This window comes from Nomascus leucogenys, chromosome 9 (assembly GCF_006542625.1).
Source record: "Nomascus leucogenys isolate Asia chromosome 9, Asia_NLE_v1, whole genome shotgun sequence".
Classification (NCBI taxonomy): domain Eukaryota; kingdom Metazoa; phylum Chordata; class Mammalia; order Primates; family Hylobatidae; genus Nomascus; species Nomascus leucogenys.
The window spans coordinates 66,304,724-66,316,805 of NC_044389.1; the positions used below are offsets into that span (position 1 = coordinate 66,304,724).

The window sequence follows — 12,082 nt, forward strand, 5'->3', positions numbered from 1 at the left end:
GTTTTAAATAAAGGTGGAGTGAAGCTTATGAAGCCATATGACATCCTGGACAATACAAAATGGCTGCTTTCTATAGACTTAGCTATTGAATGAAAACCCAAATAGGCTTTCTTTGCAAATGTTTCTTCATTGCTCCTATGTCTTGAAATGACCATTCAAGAAACTGGCTGAAAGAGGAATAAGTGGGAGTATCCTTCTCATTCCATAAGGATAGACTACAAAACTGAAGAGGTGGGCATGGGGTCAAATCAAGAAAGGCTGTGCTAAGAAATTAGGAATTTATGCAGAAAGCAAAGGGGAGCTATTAAAGAATGGTAAACAGTAAAATAAACTAATTGGATTTGCATTTGGGAAAGATCATTCTACTTGCGCTAAAGAAAGATGGATTTGGTGGATGAAGGGCAGTGGGTACACAGAAGAACTTGGTGATTTCTGTGGCAATCCAGGTAGAAAGGATGAGGTACTGAACTAAAGACTTAGTGGTAATGAGGGATAGGAGAAACAGAAGTAAAAATATATTTATGAGGTAAACCAGATAGGATTTGGTTGCTGATAGAATATATAGGATCCTGGCTTGGCTGGCTGGAGAGTGGTGGCTGAGAATTCAGGCTGAAGAACGGCTTTCAAGGAAATGAGTTGGGCTCAGACTAAGCCTTAGTTAGGCTTAGCTGTTCATAGAATATTCAAATAGGAATGCCCTAAAATACAGGCTTGATGAAAGCAGGGACTGTTTTATTCACTGCTGTATCCCTAGCACTTAAAATAGTGCCTAGCACACAGTAGGTGATCAATATTTTTTTGAATGAACAATTATAAAATGCTATAACCTGCTTAAATATTATTGCTGTTGAAATTTTTAAAATACTTTTTAAGATTTGACCTTTATAGTTAATTTTTCCATATATAAGGTAAACATTGCAATAGCCTATCAATAGTAGGTTATGACATTTAGAATAAATTTTTCATGAACTTTAAAGACTACCTGATGCTGCAAAATAGCTCCTTAAAGTGATCTATTCAAATGTATTGCTTTACAATATTATTATTACAATATTTATGCTGTATGTATTATTATGGTGATGATGATGATGGCCGCAGTAGCAGCAGCAAACCCTTACTGAATGCAGTGTGCTAAGCACTGCTGAATGCAATACATGTGTTAACTCACACAATCCTTACAACAGTCCCATCAGGCTGGTACCATTATTATCCCTGTTTTACAGATAAAGAAACATAGAGGTTGAGAGATGTGCCTGGGCACACATAGCTAGTAAGTGGCAGATAATAATAGAGGACTTCTTCGAATACCAATTTCATTTACCTTCAAAATTCTATTCATTAGAAATTTTAAAACAAAGGCAAAAAGCTTAAGTATCTTGCTTTAGGTTACATACTGTAGCTAGTAATAGAATTAAGTATTTTATAAGTCTCTTGATTATAAATCAATTCATGACCTCATTTAAAAAATACTTACTGCTCCTGAGTGACCTACAAAGGGACTTAAACTCCCACACAATAATAATGGGAGATTTTAACACCCCACTGTCAACATTAGACAGATCAACGAGACAGAAAGTTAACAAGGATATCCAGGAATTGAACTCAGCTCTACACAAAGTGGACCTAATAGACATCTACAGAACTCTCCACCCCAAATCAACAGAATATACATTTTTTTCAGCACCACACCACACCTATTCCAAAATTGACCACATAGTTGGAAGTAAAGCTCTCCTCAGCAAATGTAAAAGAACAGAAATTATAACAAACTGTCTCTCAGACCACAGTGCAATCAAACTAGAACTCAGGATTAAGAAACTCACTCAAAACCGCTCAACTACATGGAAACTGAACAACCTGCTCCTGAATGACTATTGGATACATAATGAAATGAAGGGAGAAATAAAGATGTTCTTTGAAACCAATGAGAACAAAGACACAACATACCAGAATCTCTGGGACACATTCAAAGCAGTGTGTAGAGGGAAATTTATAGCACTAAATGCCCACAAGAGAAAGCAGGAAAGATCCAAAATTGACACCCTAACATCACAATTAAAAGAACTAGAAAAGCAAGAAGAAACACATTCAAAAGCTAGCAGAAGGCTAGAAATAACTAAAATCAGAGCAGAACTGAAGGAAATAGAGACACAAAAAACCCTTCAAAAAATTAATGAATCCAGGAGCTGGTTTTTTGAAAAGATCAACAAAATTGATAGACCGCTAGCAAGACTAATAAAGAAGAAAAGAGAGAAGAATCAAATAGATGCAATAAAAAATGAAAAAGGGGATATCACCACCGATCCCACAGAAATACAATCTACCATCAGAGAATACTACAAACACCTCTATGCAAATAAACTAGAAAATCTAGAAGAAATGGATAAATTCCTCGACAAATACACCCTCCCGAGACTAAATCAGGAAGAAGTTGAATCTCTGAATAGACCAATAACAGGTTCTGAAATTGTGGCAATAATCAATAGCTTACCAACCAAAAAGAGTCCAGGACCTGATGGATTCACAGCTGAATTCTACCAGAGGTACAAGGAGGAACTGGTACCATTCCTTCTGAAACTATTCCAATCGATAGAAAAAGAGGGAATCCTCCCTAACACATTTTATGAAGCCAGCATCGTCCTGATACCAAAGCCTGGCAGAAACATAACCAAAAAAGAGAATCTCAGACCAATATCCTTGATGAACATTGATGCAAAAATCCTCAATAAAATACTGGCAAACCGAATCCAGCAGCACATCAAAAAGCTTATCCACCATAATCAAGTGGGCTTCATCCCTGGGATGCAAGGCTGGTTCAACATACGCAAATCAATAAATGTAATCCAGCATATAAACAGAACCAAAGACAAAAACCACATGATTATCTCAATAGATGCAGAAAAGGCCTTTGACAAAATTCAACAACACTTCATGCTAAAAACTCTCAATAAATTAGGTATTGATGGGACGTATCTCAAAATAATAAGAGCTATCTATGACAAACCCACAGCCAATATCATACTGAATGGGCAAAAACTGGAAGCATTCCCTCTGAAAACTGGCACAAGACAGGGATGCCCTCTCTCATCGCTCCTATTCAACATAGTGCTGGAAGTTCTGGCCAGAGCAATCAGGCAGGAGAAGGAAATAAAGGGTATTCAATTAGGAAAAGGGGAAGTCAAACTGTCCCTGTTTGCAGATGACATGATTGTATATCTAGAAAACCCCATTGTGTCAGCCCAAAATCTCCTTAAGCTGATTAGCAACTTCAGCAAAGTCTCAGGATACAAAATCAATGTACAAAAATCACAAGCATTCTTGTACACCAATAACAGACAAACAGAGAGCCAAATCATGAGTGAACTCCCATTCACAATTGCTTCAAAGAGAATAAAATACCTAGGAATCCAACTTACAAGGGATGGGAAGGACCTCTTCAAGGAGAACTACAAACCACTGCTCAATGAAATAAAAGAGGATACAAACAAATGGAAGAACATTCCATGCTCATGGGTTGGAAGAATCAATATTGTGAAAATGGCCATACTGCCCAAGGTAATTTATAGATTCAATGCCATCCCCAACAAGCTACCAATGACTTTCTTCACAGAATTGGAAAAAACTACTTTAAAGTTCATATGGAAACAAAAAAGAGCCCGCATCACCAAGTCAATCCTAAGCCAAAAGAACAAAGCTGGAGGCATCACGCTACCTGACTTCAAACTATACTACAAGGCTACAGTAACCAACACAGCATGGTACTGGTACCACAACAGAGACATAGATCAATGGAACAGAACAGAGCCCTCAGAAATGATGCCGCATATCTACAACTATCTGATCTTTGACAAACCTGACAAAAACAAGAAATGGGGAAAGGATTCCCTATTTAATAAATGGTGCTGGGAAAACTGGCTAGCCATATGTAGAAAGCTGAAACTGGATCCCCTCCTTACACCTTATACAAAAATTAATTCAAGATGGATTAAAGACTTAAATGTTAGACCTAAAACCATTAAAATCCTACAAGAAAACCTAGGCAATACCATTCAGGACATAGGCGTGGGCAAGGACTTCATGTCTAAAACACCAAAAGCAACGGCAACAAAAGCCAAAATTGACAAATGGGATCTCATTAAACTAAAGAGCTTCTGCACAGCAAAAGAAACTACCATCAGAGTGAACAGGCAACCTACAGAATGGGAGAAAATTTTTGCAACCTACTCATCTGACAAAGGGCTAATATCCAGAATCTACAATGAACTCAAACAAATTTACAAGAAAAAAACAAACAACCCCATCAAAAAGTGGGCAAAGGACACGAACAGACACTTCTCAAAAGAAGACATTTATGCAGCCAAAAAACACATGAAGAAATGCTCATCATCACTGGCCATCAGAGAAATGCAAATCAAAACCACAGTGAGATACCATCTCACACCAGTTAGAATGGCCATCATTAAAAAAGCAGGAAACAACAGGTGCTGGAGAGGATGTGGAGAAATAGGAACACTTTTACACTGTTGGTGGGACTGTAAACTAGTTCAACCATTGTGGAAGTCAGTGTGGCGATTCCTCAGGGATCTAGAACTAGAAATACCATTTGACCCAGCCATCCCATTACTGGGTATATACCCAAAGGACTATAAATCATGCTGCTATAAAGACACATGCACACGTATGTTTATTGCGGCACTATTCACAATAGCAAAGACTTGGAACCAACCCAAATGTCCAACAATGATAGACTGGATTAAGAAAATGTGGCACATATACACCATGGAATACTATGCAGCCATAAAAAATGATGAGTTCGTGTCCTTTGTAGGGACATGGATGAAACTGGAAAACATCATTCTCAGTAAACTATTGCAAGGACAAAAAACCAAACACCGCATGTTCTCACTCATAGGTGGGAATTGAACAATGAGAACTCATGGACACAGGAAGGGGAACATCACACTCCGGGGACTGTTGTGGTGTGGGGGGAGTAGGGAGGGACAGCATTAGGAGATATACCTAATGCTAAATGACAAGTTAATGGGTACAGGAAATCAACATGGCACATGGATACATATGTAACAAACCTGCACATTGTGCACATGTACCCTAAAACCTAAATTATAATAAAAAAAAAAAATACTTACTGCTAGTGTAGAGGATTTTTGCTAGGGTCATTTCCAGTGTAGCTCCACGGCTTCCTTCACCAATCATGTGCAACTTCGAGATTTTAAGAAGGGCAGAGAAGTAAACCTTCATATAATGCTCATATAAAACATGCATATATTCGTATGAAATTTGTTTGTAAAGAGTTGCTTATAACTTTTAAGTATTTTGAATATAACAACTATAATACCTGTATATTATTTCACTGGTATTTAGGTTAATGAGCTTTTGGTATAAAATCCTTATAAATCTGGGATTCATAAGTACTATTAAAAAAATTTTTTTTTTGAAACGGAGTTTGGCTCTTGACCCCCAGGCTGGAGTGCAATGGCGTGATCCTGGCTCACTGCAACCTCCACCTCCTGGGTTAAAGTGATTCTCCTGCCTCAGCCTCCCGAGTGGCTGGGATTACAGGCGCCCACCACCACGCCCGGCTAATTTTTATATTTTTAGTAGAGACAGGGTTTCACCTGTTGGCCAGGCTGGTCTTGAACTCCTAACATCAAGTGATTCACCTGCCTCGGCCTCCCAAAGTGCTAGGATTACAGGCATGAGCCACCATGCCCGGCCTATAAAATTGTATACTACACACATACGTGTTCACACTTCAAGAAACACTTGACGGAAAACCAAATTTAAGATTATCAAGCATAGAATGTCTTCACCTATATTGTCTATATGTTCAAATAAATTTATTTTTATAGAGGTACTAAGGTACTAAGTAGATCCACACAATAACCAGAATAATAAATATTTAGTATAATAAAAATATTGACAAATTACAAAAGTATTAACCAACCTCGTCTATAACAACCAGACCCAGACTGTCAATTCTTCCAGTTTCAATCAAAGAGTTCACCAAGCTATGTCCTTTTTCAATCGTGGCAATATAGAGTGATTTCTTTTCCCTTCTTTTAGTTGGAGGAAATCTTCCTTTGCTTCCAGCATATTCTTCAACAAAGAAACCGAGTTCTATACCAAAACTGGACAAACCTGAAATCTAGAATATTAGTTAAAATAAAGAAAAATTGGCCAGGCATTGTGGACAATGCCTGTAATCCCAGCACCTTGGGAGGCTGAGGCGGCAAGATCACTTGAGCCCAGGAGGGTGAGACCAACCTGGGCAACACAGTGAGACCTCATCTCTACAAAAAATAAAAAATTAGCTGGCTGTGGTGGCACAGGCCTGTAGTCTCAGCTACTTGGGAAGCTGAGGTGGGAGGACTGCTTGAGCCCAGGGAATTGAGGCTGCAGTAAGCCTTGGTCATGCCACTGCACTCCAGCCTGGGTGACAGAGCAAGACCCTGACTCAAAAATAAATAAATAAAATAAACAAAACCAAAAAACCACTCTATTAGGTGTTCATGGGGTTCAAAAAAGCTAAAGTAGTGTTTAATATCCATCAACAGGAACAAGGTCACAGGCAAGACATACACAACAAATGCTGTAACGTCTCGATCTTTGCAAAATAAATGCAACTTCTAAAATACATGTGAAAATAAATTTCAACTGTCTCCTTTGATGCCAAAAAGCATCAGGGGTGTGGTGGCTCATGCCTGTAATCTCAGCATTTTAGGAGGCTCAGGCAGGTGGATCACTTGAGGACAGGCGTTTGAGATCAGCCTGGCCAACATGGCGAGACATCATCTCTACTAAAAATAAAAAAATTAGCCGGTCGTGTTGGTGTGTGCTTGTGATTCTGGCTGATGGGTGGGGTCGTGGGGCATGAGAGTTACTTGAGTCTGGGAGGTGGGGGTTGCAGTGAGCTGAGATCACGCCACTGCACTCCAGCCTAGGCAACAGAGCAAGACTGTGTCTCCAAAAAAAAAAAAGCATCAGAATAACTCATTTTAGTAATAGTTTCTGCTTGAAAAAGCAAGGTAAGGCCGGGCACAGCAGTGGCTCACACCTGTAAACCCAGCATTTTGGGAGGCTGAGGTGGGAGGATCACTTCAGGTCAGAAGTTCGAGAACAGCCTGTCCAACATGATGAAAACCCATCTCTACTAAAAATACAAAAATTAGCCAGGCATGGTGGCACACACCTGCAATCCTAGCCTACTTGGGAGGCTGAAGTAGGAGAATCACTTGAACCCAAGAGGCGGAGGTTACAGTGAGCAGAGATTGTGCCACTGCACTCCAGCCTGGGCGACAGAGGGAGACTACATCTCAAAAAAGAAAAAGCAGGGTAAATAGTAACAGAACATTTAAGATGATGTTTAATCCACCAGTTTAGAAAAAGTAAAACTTTAAACAACTGGTAATTAGTATTTGAAGAGATTTTAGGTAGTGTATACTGCTTTTATACATTGTAAAAATATTAATTCTCCATCATTAAGAGGTACTTCTCACCGGGCACAGTGGCTCATGCCTGTAATCCCAGCACTTTGGGAGGCTGAGGCGGGTGGATCACCGGAGATCAGGAGTTTGAGACCAGCCTGGCCAATATGGTGAAACCCCGTCTCTACTAAAAACACAAAAATTAGCTGGGTATGGTGGCATGGGCCTGCAATCCCAGCTACTCGGGAGGCTGAGGCAGCAGAATCGCTTGAACCTGGGAGGCGGAGGTTGCAGTGAGCCAAGATGGTGCCACTGTACTCCAGCCTGGGTGACAGAGCAAGAGTCCATCTCAAAAAAAAAAAGAGGTACTTCTCAACAATACAAAGTTATTACATTTACAGATCTTAACGTCAAAGTATTAGCAAATAACATTTGTTTTAAAACATACACACATACAAACACACACACACACAGACCTTTTCTTGGACAATTGCCACATATGGAAGAATCATTAAAACATCTTTCTGACAGCAAAGCAGTTCTTGCAGCATTAAAATCTCAGCCACGAGGGTTTTTCCACCACTTGTTGGCAAGGAATATATTAAATTTTTTCTTTCTTGCACAGAATTCAATGTTAAACAAGTATGTTGCCATTCTGTGGAATTAAACAAAAAAAGGTATTATTTTCCCCTTCCAAACTTTGAAACTCATAAGTTTTTTAAGAAAAAAAATCAAATCCCTTCCTGTGGAGCAATCTTCTCATAAGGATAAATTTAATTATAACCAATGTTACATGTCAAAAATCCCAAATGTGCAAGTAGTACAGCCAGTGAGAGCCTAGTTCAGGCCTAGGCAGCAAGGTGGGCAACCAGCCCATTTATTCACCAGCTGCAGACTTAGGTCCAATATTACAGCAGGGCAGGTAGCAGCCTCGTGGACAAGGAGTGCCATCTGAGATATCAGAGGAACAAAGGAACAGTACAAGGACCTATGTGAATTCTAATGTCTTCCTCTTATGTTCTGCAAGGAGATTATATAAGCTTCCCTTCCTCATTCAGCCAAAAGCCACCTCAGAGAGAAGCAGGGGGAGGAGGGAAACAAATCTATTAGGTTTTACACAAACCAATAAAAACTTTAACTAGCTCTCATGGGTAGTTAACTTCGAATGGGTCCCAAACCATTTTAAACTGTTAAAATTGCTTAAACCAAAAAAGACTAGGATTATTAACTGGCACATCTAGGATTCCCACAATTTGGCAAGGTGGGATTCATGAAAATAGATCAGATCCAAGATACTGTGTGAAAACTAGTATTAATTACTCTGTAGGATAATTTGACAATAAAAATCATCAAAAGTCTTTAAAAATGTGCTTCAGTGTTTTATCACTAGAAAAATGGGCAAAAAATTTAAGACATTTCACAGCAGATGGCAAATGGCCAATAAATACATGAGAAGATGCTCAGCTGTTCTCTACTGGGTTGGCAAAATAAATTTTTAAAATAAAAAACAAATAACTATAAAAAAAAAAAAGGCCCACACATGCAAAATCCAGAGCTGACTAATGTGGTTTGAAAAACAGCCATTCTCATGTATGGTTGTGAGAACATAAACTGCTAGAATCCTTGTGGAAAGTAACCTAGTATAAAAAAATAGAACTGCACATTGCCTTTGATCTGGTAGTATTACTTTTGGGATTCTACACCTATAGAACGGAAGCCAAAGCATATAAAACACAGCATTGTTTGTAGGTAACAAAGTGCCATGGTGGTGGGGGTAAAGGCCGAATGAATTATTGTACAATCAACCAATGAGATTCTTTGCAGTTTGAAATGAAGAGTAGATGGATATATATATGTTCAATATACAGTTAAGTTAAAAAAAAAAAAAAAAAAAAGCAGATCATTGCCCCGGAGTGGTGGATCATGTCTGTAATCCCAGCACTTTGGGAGCCTAAGGCAGGAGGATCACTTGAGACCAGGATTTCAAGATGAGCCCATCTCTATTAAAAAAAAAAAAAAAAAGAAAGTTATATCTGAATGACAGTTACAAGTAACTTTAACTTATTGTGCTTTTGGGTGATTCCCAAACACTACAAGTGACTGTGAATATTTTTTCTTTAAAAATATTTCGAAAATACTTAAATTTAATATTGAATAAATATTGAAAAATACTTCAGATTGGTATTACCCGAGTTATCAAATTAGATGTTTATGCCACAGTATAACTTAACCATAGCCACATTTTATCCAATTCAGATTTTTAAGTATAACATGACAAAATAACTAATATTTATGAATATAATCTTTACATCAAAAAAAAAAAAAAAAAACTAGCCGGGTACAATGGCTCATATCTGTAATTCCAACCCTTTGGGAGGCTGAGACAGCAGGACTGCTTAAGCTCAGGAGTTCAGGACCAGCCTAGGCAACCAAATGAGACCCTATCTCTACAAAATATAAAAAAATTAGCTGGGTATGGTGGCACATGCCTATAGTCCTCACGACTTGGGAGGCTTAAGTGGGAGGATTGCTTGAGCCTGGGAGGTTGATGCTGTAGTGAGCCATGATCATAGATTGCCAGGTCGTACTCCTAGAGGTTCTGATGCAGTAGGTCTGGGGAAGTGTCTGAGAACATGCACTTCAACAAATTTCCAGGTGATGTTGATGCTGCAGTCCAGGAACCACACTTGAGAACCACTGCTTTAGCTTAATAAAAAGTAGCACATGTATTTATGCTTTAATCTAGTCATGTTATTAAGCCAGATTTAGAGGTAAAAAGATTTAAAAAGTTGTTATTTACTGAAGTTCTTACTTAGAAGCTACCAATATAATTACCGACGATCATTACCAACATCTAATTTGGCATGTCCTTAACACAGACTCTAACTTGCAAAAAAAAATTATCCCTTTTTATAGATGAGGAACTAGGCCCAAAGTGCTAAAATTGCATTTTTAAGTGACAACCCCCAGCAGTTGAGAACCTACCAGAGTGTACCAGGCACAGTGCTAGTTAAGAAAAAGATGAGTTAGGCCGGATGCAGTGGCTCTCACCTGTAATCCCAGCACTTTGGGAGGCCGAGGCAGGTGGGATCACAAGGTCAGGAGATCGAGACCATCCTGGCTAACAGGTGAAACCCTGTCTCTACTAAAAATACACAAAAAAAATTAGCCAGGCATGGTGGCGGGCACCTGTAGTCCCAGCTACTGGGGAGTCTGAGGCAGGAGAATGGTGCGAACCCGGGAGGCGGAGCTTGCAGTGAGCCGAGATGCGCCACTGCACTCCAGCCTGGGCAACAGAGCGAGACTCCGTCTCAAAAAAAAAAAAAAAAAAAAGAAAAAGATGAGTTAGAGCCTTGTCCTCAGGATATTCATTCTGGCAGACTAAACAAAAAGCAAGGTGCTAGGTGAAAAACAGAAGGAAGAAAGTTAACATCTACTTCCAGGGTAATACACACCATTAGCTCTTAAACCATGAACCTCACAATTTAGATTCTTGTAGTCTTTTATTAGACTTTGTTTCCCGTAGTTCTGCTTCTCCAACCTGATTGTCTTCTCCGTAAGAACCCAAGTTTTCATATCATTCATAGGATCCTAACAGGAGTTCCAGAAAACTTATGAAGTGGAAGGTTGATGGGGCTGACCCTCCAGTATGGCAGCAACTGTCCCTTCTTTGTCTAAAATGACACATATCTGAAATATATGCAAGGACCCTGGATTTTTGAAAAATATTACAAGATACCTTCTTAGCATTATTGCTTCTTTGCACTTAAAACAAGCTTGTCCAACCCACAGCCCTCAAGAGGCCCAGAATGGCTTTGAATGCGGCCCAACACAAATTTGTAAACTTTCTTAAAACATTATGAGAATTTTTTTTGCAATTTTTTTTCTTGGCTCATCAGCTATCGTGTTACTGTATTTTATTGTGGCTCAAGACAATACTTTTTCCAATGTGGCCCAAGGAAGCCAAAAGATTGGACATCCCTGACTTAAAACTTAATTGCAGCTGTCTTTAAAGATGTCTAGTTTTGGGAGCGGCAGCACAAGGCAGAGCATCTGGGTGGTGGCAGGGATGTGCCCGTGGGGAGAGGTGGCTGCGGCTGCTGGTGTCGGGGGAAAGATGTTTGGTTTAATCAACAGTATTACTAATACTGACTTCTTTCACTCAAGACATGTGAGTGTCAAAGACATACTACAACAGCTAGGTTTTGGTAGAGAAGGCAGAGCCAGCCAAGGAAATGCAAGCTAAGAAAGCTGAGGATCTACTAGACAATCGGGGTCAAAAAACAGGAGTGGTTGTAAGGACATCCAGAAACAAGAATTTCAAGAAGGGTGTAGTCAATAGCATCAGGTAAGTTATTGAGAAGTCAGGTAAGGTAAACATTAAAAGTAACACTGTGTTTAGACGTCTTAGTCATCAGATCTTAAGTGACAGCACAGAACCCAGAATTAGAGTGGGGTAATTTACTAAAGTTCTTACTTAGAAGCTACCAATATAATTATTGAAAATCATTACCAACATCTAATTTGGCATGTCTTTGAACCAGACTCTAACTTGCTAACAACTTATTATCCCTTTCTTATAGATGAGGAATTAGAGGAATTATGTGAGGTAAGGAAACAGAAAGGATAACTGGTTT

At 39.1% G+C, this 12,082-nt stretch overlaps 1 protein-coding gene across 7 annotated transcripts in view; it reads right to left on the reverse strand.

Moving 5' to 3' along the window:
* Window positions 1-12,082, reverse strand: part of HELQ (helicase, POLQ like) — a 51,353-nt gene that overhangs the window by 36,412 nt on the left and 2,859 nt on the right. For 5 of the 7 annotated variants that reach the window (XM_030819079.1, XM_030819078.1, XM_012499577.1 and 2 more), the window contains exons 3-5: window positions 7,922-8,100; window positions 5,966-6,166; window positions 5,148-5,220 (exon numbers count right to left, since the gene is read on the reverse strand). In XM_030819079.1, the coding sequence (XP_030674939.1) occupies window positions 5,148-5,220; window positions 5,966-6,166; window positions 7,922-8,100 (453 nt within the window). The remainder of the gene's footprint in view (window positions 1-5,147; window positions 5,221-5,965; window positions 6,167-7,921; window positions 8,101-12,082) is intronic. The other 2 variants (XM_030819080.1, XM_012499575.2) reach the window with 1 other exon arrangement.